This window comes from Drosophila eugracilis, unplaced genomic scaffold (genome assembly GCF_018153835.1).
Source record: "Drosophila eugracilis isolate 14026-0451.02 unplaced genomic scaffold, ASM1815383v1 contig_649, whole genome shotgun sequence".
Taxonomy (NCBI): Eukaryota; Metazoa; Arthropoda; class Insecta; order Diptera; family Drosophilidae; genus Drosophila; species Drosophila eugracilis.
Genome location: NW_024573535.1, coordinates 96,002 through 109,703, shown reverse-complemented (window position 1 = coordinate 109,703; position 13,702 = coordinate 96,002). Strand labels below are relative to the sequence as shown.

The 13,702-nt window shown below is 39.1% G+C and overlaps 1 protein-coding gene across 3 annotated transcripts; it reads right to left on the bottom strand.

Moving 5' to 3' along the window:
• Positions 1-580: 580 nt before the first annotated feature.
• Positions 581-13,492, bottom strand: LOC108103133 (E3 ubiquitin-protein ligase TRIM33). Of its 3 annotated transcripts, none has more exons than XM_017208501.2 (8): positions 13,389-13,492; positions 9,249-9,911; positions 8,596-9,096; positions 6,422-8,502; positions 5,363-5,882; positions 4,968-5,131; positions 4,661-4,893; positions 581-4,516 (listed from the first exon to the last, which is right to left on the bottom strand). In XM_017208501.2, exons 3-8 carry the CDS (start codon positions 9,090-9,092, stop codon positions 4,412-4,414), a joined length of 3,600 nt encoding a protein of 1,199 aa, XP_017063990.1. In that variant the 5' UTR covers positions 9,093-9,096; positions 9,249-9,911; positions 13,389-13,492; the 3' UTR covers positions 581-4,411. The 3 variants fall into 3 exon arrangements, with proteins under 3 accessions (XP_017063990.1, XP_017063992.1, XP_017063991.1); XM_017208503.2 differs by having other exon boundaries at positions 5,363-5,831; XM_017208502.2 differs by lacking the exon at positions 13,389-13,492 and adding an exon at positions 13,115-13,373.
• Between the last annotated feature and the right edge of the window lie 210 nt (positions 13,493-13,702).

Sequence of the window (13,702 nt, the reverse complement as noted above, 5' to 3'; positions counted from 1 at the left end):
TTTAGGTTAGTTTAGTCGCTGACTAGTGGTAGTAGCGCCCCTCTGCCGGCCACGCCCCCACCATACTGGGCCATTCGCTAAACGTACATAACTGTATACATAATACAAATATATACAGGTGTGTAAATATATATATATATTTTCGCTAGAAATCCTATAGTTTATACGTAGTTAGTAAAATGTTATCGTCGTTAAGTTGCGTAATCTCAACTAAATTGTAAATTTGATTTAAACTTAAGCACATTTATGTTTATTTGGTTTTTCACTTAAAAATTTGTATGCGATAGGAAATAAATTTGTTGTTTTTTGTTTTAGTTTTTGTTTTGTTTTGTTTTTTTGTTTTCGTTTTGTGTGTGTTTGGTGTGGAAAAGTTGTTGTTTTGTTTTTGTTTTTGTTTTTTTTTTTATCTACTTAAACGCAATGCATAGCATAAAAATCAAATACAGTTTCACTTAATATCATTTTCGTACATAGAACTTAAATTAAAATTTAAAATTTGATTTAAAGCAACAATTGACTTTTTCCATTTTGTGGTACAACAAACAGAGAGAGAAATAATAAATGAAAGACAAACACAAAATTAAGATAATATAAATGTTTTCCTCTTTATGTTGTGATTTAGTTTTAGTTTATAAAAATAAAAGCGTGTGGAATTACAATTTTATTTTAAGGCTTTCCATAAAAACTATAAACAAATGTAAAATGGTATTTTTGTTTGTTTCTTCCTTTCTTTTTAATAGTTTTTCTATGACAGTTTTCGAGTTTGGTTTTTGTGTTTTGTTTGTTTCTTCTTTTTTCTTTTACAGAAATTCTGTTGACTAAAGCGAGACGAAAAATATTAAATGAACTTAAAAATCAATAAAATTGCAGAGTGACGTTAAAAAGTTAAAGGTAAAAATACAAATACAATTAGGAAAATAATTAGAAAATTAAAAACGAATCTTTTGGTATACTTTGCATTTGAGTGCTCCGATTGCCTTTAGCAAAATGTTTCCTCTTAATACTTCCGTAGTTAATGCAGTAGTAGTTAATTAAAATATATATATAATATTATATATGTATTCGCGAGAATGGAAAAGGAAAGGTCTAACGAAAAAAAAGAGGAAAGCTAACAGAAATCCAAGGGATTTCGCAATATAAATTCAATTCAATAATATAACATTTGCCTGGGGGGCCTAAGTTAAAATAAACGAAATGCAAAAACATATTTAAATTAAAAATTATATATTTCAACAGCCAAATTGTTTCACAAAAAAATTGCATTTTTTTTTACCCTCTCTCTATCGATCTATCTCATTCTCTCAATCTATCTCATTCATTCTAAGACCTCCTCACTCCTCACCATCTTCACCTACCATCAACAACTTTGGGGTAAATAGTATTAATCATAATAATGTTTATAATTTCAGTGGTATAACATAATCAGAAGCGTTTCACATTGGTTGTCGTAGTTGTTAACAGGTTGTTGTTGTTGTTGTTTACCCTTATACTAAATTATAATTAATGTGTACAGAAATTGTGTAGCCTCACACGTAACAAAGTAAAAACTAAACAAAAATAATTACAACTACACTCGTATAACGATGGTAGTAAATTATTGTTAAGCAAAGTTTAATATATATATTATTCGTTCTCTCTTCTCTGGCTACTAACATTTAACATAAACATTGACGTAAACGCGTTCTTTTATGGGTTTTATCTTTTCTTCTTTTTTCTTTTTTGTGTTGTGTGTATATACTTAAACTAGGATTACAAATTAATAAAAGTAAAAAATAAAAATAAAAAATGACAAGATTTAAAACAGTTTTCGTCACTTTACTGCGCGCATTGTGAAACACAAATGCAAATTATAGGTTGTTTAACATTAGTTTCTGTTGTTTAAAACATTGAAAAGGAATCGAATGGTTTTAAACAAAACGAACAGGATATTGTTCACAATACAAAGGATTCGTTTCGTTGTATATAATATGTATATGTATATGTTTGTTTTGTGTATGTGAGTATGTATGGGTGTATTTATGTATGTGTATGTGTGTATGTGTAAGTGTAGATGTATAATAAATGTGGTTACAGCCTATAAAAAATAAGTTGCTTGCTTCGCTTTGCTTTCTCGTCCAACTTCACATCTAAATAAAACGCCACTTCAACGCTGATCATCTAACTATCGTTATCGTTTCATCTTCGTCACATCATAAAATTCACACAATTAAAAAATGTTATATGTTATTTTGTATATAGATAAATAATAATGTCTTGGGAGTAAACCAGCCTTATATTGTATTACAACGGGAAAGAAATGTTGCATGTATCCGTACATATATCATCTTAAATGGTTGTCTATATATCGTCTATATAAATCATCGTGAGTGTGGATGTTATCTGTGTGTTTTTGTTGTGGTGTGTATGTGTGTTTCTGTGTATGTCGATTACATGCACGTGTATTGCATTTGTTTTGTATATAAGCAAAAGGAATATCGTTTGTTTGTTTGTTATTTGTTTGGTTTTAACAATGTATATAAGAACTTAACAGATACGCTTTTTTCTTCTTTGTAGGTTTTCCTTAACGCTTTTTCTTCTTCTTGTTGTTGCTGTTGTTGTTGTTGCTGCTGCTGCTGTCTCGTCTCTGCTGCTGTTTAAGTTATTATAGTTGTTGGCCTAATGCGGACTCGCATTCGTTTTGTTTGGTTTGTTAGCTTACAGAATAATTTGTATGTTGAGTTTGTTGTTTTTGTTGTCTGTAGTTCTTGTTGGATCTGTGGCGTGAAGAACGCCATTAGTTTGATACATATCGAATGTATTCTCTGGGTCGGTTTCTGGATATACGCGGATATCTGCCCCGTGTGGTGTAGTGGTGTGTATGTGTGTGTTTTGCCTCCATTCGTCCTACGTCCCTCGCTAACCCTATGCCTAACTCCCTACTCCTAGCTCTCATCCTGCTTTTTGTATATTATATGGCAAAGTCATATAGTCATAGGATTTCACATATATGTTTAAGATATATATATAGTTTTTGTTTTGTTTTGTTTTTCATATATTCATATAGATTTATATATAAATAGATATCACCTTATATAAGCAGCGTAAGGAAAAACCTAAACAGTTTTTTATTTTCTGAATTTTTTTTATCTTAGTGTTTTTGTTTCAGAGTTCGAAATCAAAATAAACTACTTAGATTTCATCTTCATCTATAATTATTGCCTGTACGCGACCTCTGATGACGCCCTCAACAAATTATTTACTTCCTTATTTGTTAGCAAAAAACCTGTGCACAAAAGTTGCACATTTTGCTAGATATACATAGATGTTGTATACTAGGTGTAGATATATATATGCGTGTTTCGTTTTTTTGTTTTGTTTTTTAGAAAAAGATTCTGGAAGGGTATGCACAAAAAAGCTAATCGGTCGATATAACAATATATATGTCTATATAGATAATAAGTAACATGTAAAGTAGTAGTGTTTGTGTGAGTGTGGCGTATGTTGTGTGTAATGGATGTGTGTTTGTGTGTGTGTGTTGTGTAATGACAATTTTTAACAAGAAAATAAATTCAATGAAAAAAGCATAATTGAAAACAATTTAAGAGTTTTTAAAAAACGTTTTGAAAATATCCCAAGTTCTTATCTTTTGTTTTCTTTGTTTTGTTTTTTGTTTGTTTGTTTGGTTTTTTTTGTTTGTTTGTTATATTCGTTATACTAAGTAAAATATTTTTTGTTTTTCTTTGTTAGATTTGTTGATGTTTGTTTTAGTAGTAGCGCTAATTGTTTTTAAATTAGAGATCAAAAATAGTATTTGTTGCATTTTGTTTATCATTTGTTATTGGTTTTCGTTTTCGTTTTTTTTATATAGTTGCAGTGGCTCATAACACGGCAACATTTTTTGTGGTTAAAAAGGATTTTTTGGTGTTTCGAGATTTTTCTTCCCCTTCGCGTATATATCTCGTATAGATATATACGTCTAACTGGATTGTTGCTTTGCTGTTAATAATAATGTTGATATTGCAGCTTGTTTTGTTTTCATTTCATTCATTCATTCATTCAACACGACGATGTTGATTCTTGCTTAACATTTCGATTACTGTTGATTGATGTTGCTGCCATTGCTCATGTTGCTAATGTGGCTCATGTTGCTAATGTTGCTAATGTTGCTTATGTTGCTCATGTTGCTTATGCTGCTCATGTTGCTCATGTTGCTCATGTTGCTGATGTTGCTGATGATGCTGTTACTATTGCAGTGTTGAGGCTGAATCCTTCCCAAGAGGTTTATGTTGCTGTTGCTATTGCTGTTATTGCTGCTGATGCAGCTGGTTGTCTGCTGCTGACGTCGACAGCCATATATCTTGCCCGACGAGTATTTGTAGTTGTATTTGTTCATATCGACTGATGGACGATTGTTGCGCGCTTTGATTTGCAATCAGTGAACATAGAGGGTGTTCAGGACTAGAACATGATGATTGTTCTTGGCCAGCGTCACCACATAGCCCTCGGATGTGATTTTCAGTCCGCAGCAGCGGGAAACCTGCGAAAGAATCATTTTTAGCTCATCTCTCCGCACATCGATGCACTCGAAATAACATTAACATTGATGTGAACTTATGCTCTATATTCAATTTAATACACCATTTACGACTAAACATTCCCAATATCATATAGAATCACTCACCTTGACATGGGGACACTCGAACTCGGACTGGAGGGCGCCCTCACGGGAGTAGCAGGCGACGTGGAAGCGATTGCCGTGCGAGTCGCCAATGAGCACGTCCCCGGCATTCGATATATCGATGCCATTGGGGAAGCAGGTGACCTTCTCGTTGCCAATGCGATAGAGGAATGTGCCATCGTCCTGGAAAACGGCCACGCAATGGCCCTTGAAATCGCACACGTAAAAGTCGTTATCTGGTGGGGAAAATAAAAACAGGGTTAACTTAATATAACCTTTGTTCTTTTTGGTACTTTTGATTGATACTCACCTCGAATGGCAATGTCGGAGGGCTCGCGCATGTAGTCGCTGCAGTCGAACCAGCGGACCAACTCGCCCTCCTCGGAGATCACAAACACGGTGGGCGACACGCTATCCACAGCCACGATGTGCCCCTTGGCAGTGACAGCCAATCCCGCTACGATATCAATGTATCTGCAAGAAGGGTAACAAATTTACAATTATTATTTTAGTTATTTTATTTCACAGATGAATGAAACGTTTGCGTCGGGAAATCTATACAAAATGACTTCTCAAATTGAAGTTTTGCTTTTGACAAATTCTGGCCTACTTTCTATAATTTTTAGAATGTCAATGTTGAGGAGGAAAGTTTCTACTACTCTTACTCTACTATATATTATATAAAGATCAATCAACTATATTTACCTGATGGCAATCTTGCGCATAAAGTGTCCGCACTTGGAGAAGATCTGCATACGGGAACGCTCGTTTCCACGATCGCATACAACAAACTTGCCGTTGTTATGCATCACGGCCACCTTGCGTGGATACCACAGTTGACCCTCCTCCTTACCAGCCACTCCGAACTGGAACTTCAAGGCGCCCATCTTGTCAAAGACCTCAATGCGATGGTTGTTAGTGTCCGCCACGATGATCTCCTCGTCAACGCCCAGACAAAATCCGTGCGGTGAATTGAACTGACCCTTGGCTGTACCCAATGAACCGAATTTGCAGCGGATCTGCATTGGAGTGGCCTTGTTACGGCCTGTAACAACACTGGTGGTGCCCGGCGCAGCCACGGCATGGAAGTTATTGAGTCCTATGTCCTCCACGCCACCCACGATCGGATTGAGGGATTGAAGACTGGGCGAAGTGGCCGGTGGCATGCAGAAATCTGATAAAAAATCAATGCCCGTTGAGGATCCGTTCAACAAAAGATCATCATCTGTGTGTGGTGTCGCAGAGTTGGTTGTTGTTGTGGGAAATTCAGGTGTTACAGGTGGTGTTGTTGGTTTTGGTTTTCGTTTTTGGGGGATTTGGTTTGGTTTGGGGAGTGTAGGCGGTGTGGGTTTGCAAATTGTGCAAGAAGCAAAAAAGAAAAAGAACTCAAAAGTGTAATGAAACCAAAAAGAGAAATATAAACACATAGGCATATCCAACGGCTAGCCGCTGATTTTGTAAGACCCGAAAATTAAAAAACATAAAGACCAGTAACTTTATCATTCCATTAATACTTTAAGTCTAAACCCGTTAACCAAGAAATCGGAAAAATAGACATCAAAGAAACTATTGCAGATTGAAAAAGAAAAAGATTTCAATTAAAATGAAAAGGACAGTTCTCTAGTATTTTCCAATTGAAATTATAACAAGGGAAAAGGAATATTTTAGGCGGCAAGTAATCTCCTTCTTTTTAAGTCTTATTAAGTTTAAGTTTAAAATAATAATACAGTAAATATTTCTATTAAACCAATCACTAGAACTTACCATTATTGTTGAGTCCCAGCTTGGCCAGCGCCTGGAGATTGTTGAGCGCCCGTTGGTCGCCCGAGAGGATATCGGCCAGGGTAATTGGCTGCGTGGGGGTTACGGCTGATGCCGGCATTACGGCCTGCTGCTGCTGCTGATGTGAATGCGGTGCTCCTACAACGGCTCCACCGGTCACAGCCGAACCACCCGGAACTTGGGGAACATTCGGGCCAGCTGCAGCTGCAGCTCCTCCGACAGCCAGGGCATCGTGGAGGGTGTCGGGCATCGGTTCGGTTAAACTTGCCAAACGTGAGATATTGTACTCCAGCATGCTGAAACTGGGCGGTGGACCACCAGCACCCAGGCCATTGATGGATATATTAGGACCGGGACCAGCATTGAGATTGACATGTCCAGCCTGCTGGACAATGCCTTGTGGAGCAACAAGCTGACCCATCTGTGGAGGCATGGATTGGGCCGATGGTTGTTGATGCAGGACCTGTTGCTGTTGCTGCACTTGGTGTTGCTGGTGCTTCTGCTGCTGTTGGACTTGCTGCAGCACTGCTGCCTGTTGCTGCTGCTGTTGTTGCTGCTGCTGTTGCTGTTGCTGCTGAGACTGCTGTTGCTGCTGCTGGGCTGAAGGCAATTGCTGCTGCGAAGATGGCTGTGGCGGCGAGTCCATCATAGAAAAGTTGGTCATCACCGAGTTGGTGTCGCCATCAAAGGAACTCTGCAACGAGGAGGGCAGCGAGATGGGGCTAAATACAGCAGAGCTCAGGCGTCCTTGAACAGAAGAGCTGCCCCGATGGCCCACAATCAAATTGTTCGAGCTATGCTGCTGCTGCTGTTGCTGCAACTGCAACTGTTGCTGCTGCTGCTGGTGTTGCGCTTGCTGCTGCTGCTGCACTTGGTGCTGGTGCTGTTGTTGCTGCTGCACCTGCTGCTGTTGCACTTGCTGCTGCACTTGTTGCTGCTGCTGTGCCATCACTTGCTTCTTGGGACTAGAGTCACTCTGATCGGTTTGGAATTTACCAAACATCTCCCTGGCGAATTGCTCGAACTTTTCAGGCTTCGAGTCAAACTGCAGCTGATAGTTAACATCGCACTTGGGCGTGTTTTCTATGAGATTCAAACACTGGGCACTAATCACGGGCTTCAACAGAAGAAACTCAACGGCATTGGCCTTGTCGATGGCCCGACGGCCAAATTGGGCGGCGTGCTGCAGCTTTCCCATATTATTCTCCATACTTTGCATCAGATCCATGATCTTCAACTCGCGATCCGAGTGCAGGCGACCCAGCTCGTTAAGGAGCTGATCCTTAATCGATTCCAACATACGTTTGTAACTCTTGTAGGCATCCTCAATTTGCTGGCGCACCGTATCGTGCTGCGACTGGAGTTCAGTAAGGGCACTGCCCAGATTGCCGCCCGCATCGTTGCAATAGTCAGCCTTCCTGAGCGCTTCGGTCAGGGTGTGCTCAAAATCGGCGCGAACCGCCTGCTCCGCCACCGTGGCAGTCTCGTAGTGATGATCGCTACCCTTGTGATCGCTCAGCAGGCAATCATTGCAGGTGGGCACCTGGCAGGTGAAACAGTAGTACTTGAGATTCTCGCTCACATGCTGGCGACAGCACACTGGCTTGTGGATGATAAGCTTGTCGTGAACATTCTTTGTCAGATCCTCGATACGCACGACATGATGATTTTCGAAGCAACGCATATACTTGTGAGCATTATCGCAGCCGTTGCACAGGAAGTTGGCACAATCGTTGCACCGCGATATGGCCTCCTCTTTGCTCTTGCACGATGTGCACACAATATGCTCCGACTCTAGGTTGGAGAGGTCCAGTATATTGGTCACAATATAGTCGCAGGTCAAATCCTTGATCCCTTTGGGGCCCAAGGGAGTTTCCTGCTTGCAAACGGGGCACTCGAGAAACAGCGCTGGCAGACGGTTGTTCTCGCTGCCATCGAATGAAGACGAGGAGCAGCTATTCGGCGAGCTGGCTGCGATCGAGTCCTTCGATATCAGAACCTGCAGGCAATCCTCACAGAATACGTGCAGGCAAGTCAAAATGCGCGGCATTACAAGGCGCATGCTGTCGGAAAATTAAAAGAAAATGCAAAGTTTTAGAAAAAAAAATGCATTATTTTTCCATTAAAAATTGGAAGATCAAAATTCATATGCTCACCTGCACAGCTTGCATAGCTTATCCCCATCCTTAACCATCAGCCCGCTGCACGAGTCCTCCAACGAGTCCAGCTCGGTGACACCATGGCTGCTCAGTTCCTGGCTGCTCCCGGAACTATCCACATCCACAACCAGGCCCAATCCCGAAGAATTCGAGTCGTCCAGCAAACCACCAGATGGTCCGGCTATGGCGGTGGAGCCCGTCGATGAGATAGAAGCCGCCGATCCAATGCTCGAAGAGCTAGTCACATCCAGACTACCGACAGTGCTGCTCCCCTTACCGGTGTCGGTATCCGTGCCCGAACCTGAGCAAGACCCAGAGCTGGAGCTGGAGCTGCTGGAACTAGAGCTGCTGCTGCTCGTGTTGCTCACATCGATGTCCTCCAGCACCGATGAGTTCGACGCATCATCGCTGAGTACAGTTTTCAGGCTGGGAATACCCGGGGGACACGGGTCCACCGTGTCCACCGCCTGAACAGACTCCTCCAAAGTAGTCATGATCCTATGATTAAGATTACTTTAGTTAGTTTGCATGTTGATAATACGTTGGATTTTTTAGTATAATAATACTAACACTGTTAGAAGGTCTTATGGTTCTTAAGGAGGATCCATAACACACCATAAGAACACCAATTCAAAGTGTTGTGAACTCACCTTTCTTTCTTTTCCCTGGTTAAATATGTGCTTGTCTTCCGATAAAACTGATTCCTTTCTTTTGGCTGAGCTGTGATTCCTGCTTCCTGCTTCCTATATCCTGCTTTCTATATCCTGATTCCTATTTTCTAATCCTTCCCTTTTGAGCCCTTTGAGCTGGCTTTTCTATACTGATGATCCTACTGCTGACCCTGCTGCTGTTGCTCCCTAATGCACTGGCGCTCTCCCAAGAGTGCCATTCCAAGAGAGGTTTCTCCTTGCGCCACAAATAAAGTCCAACAACGGGTTCGTTTCTCCGGGAAAGCAGAAGAGCTTGAGACAACGAAGGACACCGATTCCTTTTATATTTTTCCTTAAAATGTATTTGCAAATTTGTAAAAAATTTTGCGAGCCTCCTTTGACTTTGGGTTTTTGTTTATTTGTTTGTTTGGTGTTTTCGGTTCTTGATTCGCTGCTTGTCTTTTGTTATTATAACTTCCTTAGAGGTTGTCGAATCGTTTTAAAGCATTTGGAAACTGCGTATTGCGGTGATCCTTGACGTTGTTTTAATTCTTCTTCTTGTTGTTGTTGTACGAGGACGAAATAAAATAAAGGACGAACGAGGCGACGACAACAAACACTGACGAAGAAGACGGCGACGTAAATTGGACGACAGCGCCGCTCCTTCGAAATCGCGAAAAAAGAATAAAATCGTTTGTTAGTTTAGAAAAGTGCAATATGTAGCGAAAAACCAAACTACATACTGTCTAATAAAAAACTAAAAATAAAAAAAAAAAGCTTTTAAAAAATATTTATTTTGGAAACACAGAAAAAAACGAACGAAACAAGAACGAATATAAACGAAAGTGACAAAAAAAAGAAAGGGAAGTGAAGAATAAATCTACTTGGCATTAAATCAAAAGAGGAAATGTTTTTCCGTCCGGCTCCATCCTCCTTAAACCATAACCGCCCCTCTGCCAACGCCTCTGGCTTATGCAACGGCACGCACATACACACATACACACAAACACACTCGGGTACTTTACTTTGCTGCATACTTTCCGGATTGAGGAAAATAGCATTTGCACAGCTTGGCAATTTCCCGGGAAAATCATTCCAGCCATGGTAAATATTTTAAGGTTGGCCATTTCTGCTTTTTCGTGAAAGGCCAGGAAGCGGAAACTACTACAGTGTACAAAAAAATCTTCAAATACTAAATATATACAGCAAAAGTCTAATTATGAAATTTACTATATAATAAGTTTCGGTGCTTAATACAATACTATTATAAACCCTAAATAAAGTTACCTTTTTGTTAGATTTTTGAAATTATGAAAAAGTAGAAACAAATGCAGTTTGCAATACATTTTCACAAAACTTGAGCATAATTAAGTTCAATGTGTTTAACGGAAGGATATTAGATCCTTTTTTCATTTTGGGCCATATTTGCTTTTAACAACCAAAGCCTCAAAATCATAATTTGACGATAAGTATACTTAGCAAACAGCATAAATTTAAGATTTAGTCAAATTGTCACGAAGCACATGAATTTCACTAATCTAAATACTATTTTAAACATACAAATCAATCTCTTTGGTAAGCGAATCAAAGTTGTAGTAATGTGAAATAACATCTATAGTTGTTGTATTATTCTCAAAAATTATTCTCTGATGGGTAATTACGAGCACGCCTTTTGCCACTTAAATTTAATATAAGAACATAATTATGATCCTCTTTTTATCCTTGTATATCCTACAGCTCTCTCAATGAATTTAACTAAAAATTTACAAAATTACACAAATGGTATAAAATGTAGCGAAAAGTACTCAAGAATTTCTTTGCCAAGATTCTAAGACTGCAAATCTTTGCAAAAAGTGCCAAGCTGTTATTGACTTAAAAATAATTTAGGCTTGGTGAGTAATATGATGGAAATCAAATACAATGATTTCGAGAACACGAAATACATTTTTGTTTTTAGAAACTTCTTAGATGAAAAAAATCTATTACATTTATATTTAAGGGTCTTTTGTAATCTTAATGTGTGCTCTTTTTATATTGAATATAATCTTGTTCACATGAAAGTGATATTAAATCAATAATATTGCGTTTATTTTCATTTCAGCCTTAACTAACAAAACCTACAAAGAGTACTTTCAGCTGCGCTTGCGGCTCATGGCCGTCGTGTTCTGTGGAATTCTATGAAAAAGGCTTATGAAGTCTTCGGATCAGGATAAGAGACTAAAATTGCACCAAAAGTGCGACGCCGCAGGATTAGACCTTGACAAAAAACTGTCTCTGGTCAGGACCAACTGCTGGAACAGCCTTCAGTCGGAACCAAGTCTGTAATCTAAACTCTTTAATATAATATTCAAATTGGATTCCCAATTGGAGCGGAAAAAATATATTCTTATAGTTAAATCCGGCAAATAGGATAGATCATAATCAAATTGGATATTTCCTATTGTATGTACTTATAATGGTTTGCCCATGAAATCTTATTTGCCGGTAAGGATTCCCATACCAATTAAAATAGATTTCTTTATAGTCAGAAATTAGCAAGTAAAAAGGAAACAAAATTATATGCGACTAGAAATTCTTGGAATGTTTGTTAATGTTTGGTCAAGCATTGAGTGAAGTTTTTTTGTATTGCTTGATCTGATCAACCGTTTTCCAATTAATATTATAGTAATCAATGAATGGTGGTGGGTGGAGAGTGAAGAAACAGATTCCAGTTAGCGTTAAGTTTACGTTACGTTTTTCGCCGTTATGTGTAGCTATGCGACACACACACACACACACGCACTGAGCTCTTTTTTTTTACTCCTTCTTCTTCCTTTTTGCTTCCTATTCACGCAGGCGCGTCCTCAGTGCTGACCTTCTCAGCTTTTTTCCCGCTAGTTCCTAAAAAGATGCCTAGACAAGGACAAGCTAAGGCGAAAGTCCTTGAACACCTAATTCAATTGGGACAAGGCAATTGCTTAAATAAATACATACGTTGCGAGTTAAATGTCATTCAGCAGCGGAAGTGTGCGGCAAATTTAAATCTAGTTTAGTTTCGTGCCCCTCCAAGCGCTCGCAATACACTCACATGGCAAATCAGCTGCACACAACACACACACAAACACACGTACCACAGAACACACGTGGTAAACGAATTTAGAACGGCTGGGCTTTTTTCTGCGTTATGTTTTTTGGTTTCTTAATTGGGCCTGGATTATTTTGTGGTCTCCCCTATCGACTTTGTCAAATCTGCGCCGCAGCTGATATTTTCCTGCCCATTTTCACGTTCTTTTTGATTTATTTTACTTTTAAATGTGTGCCGCTCTCTCACTTGCTCGCGAACAGTTATTTTCGAGTGCAGCGCTGGCTGGGCTGCGGTAGATAGAGAGAGAGCGACAAAAAGTTCTCATTTTTATTTGTATTGGTGCGCAAGCTCGCTCAAACGCGGCAAAAAAAATTTTTAAGAATACGAATACGAAAAACGGCACCCCACACACACATACTTTCGCAAATAGAGCAAAAAAAAACACATGTGAAATGAAAACTTAATTCCTTTTGAATTTGGGGATAAACACAGTTCTCTATTGACTAGACAACTTGTCGTCAGCTCTGATTTTAGGAGGGGGCGAAAAGTAACACTCAAAAGAGGGGGTGGGGAAATGTAAAAGGGGGTCTGCCGCCACTGATGTTGTCCTTGAACGCAAAATTTCCACTTGACTACCACCCAGGTGGTCGTGGTCAAAAGCACACACATACACGCACACACTCGGCTGCAGACAGGAGGTGAAAAAGGTCCTTGAAATGCCTGAACATTCGCTGTCTGTCCGGCTTTGCCAGCATTAAGTGTACAATTCAATTCGCTATATGCCTTTTGCAACTGGCGGTACCTTATTTTTTTATGTAGTTTTCACACGTTTTTTGTTTCGTTCTTTCTTTTCTCCTCTTTTGCTCGTTACGTTACGATTTTATATTTGCTCGACACACACACACACACACAACTAACGCACACGAGAACACTATACACACACAGGCAGGTATTACAGTTACCGTTATTGACTGTATAAGCAATTTTAATACTTTCTGTGGCACAAAAAAATAACCAACAGATGCCGCTAATTTGAGCTGATTATTGGTATTGTATTAAATAAAATTAATAATTACTTTATTGCTCCCGTCGAACTTTTGTATGCAGTGCAGTAGAAGTATTAGTATATGCATAAAAATTGTGGCGGTCAAGTGTGACCGGACCCCAACGATTTGAATATACCAAAATTAAAATATATATACCAACATATTTACTTCTTTTCCACTCAAAAGTTGTAAAATGTTGTCGATTTCTTGCACTGCGCGGGTCCGGTCACTCTGGGATTTAACATTAACATTAACACTCCTAGCAAATTCATATTTTTGACTATCCTATCCTATTATAGCGGAGGTACGTTCATAAAGAGGATCTATATTCTGAATGCCTTGGA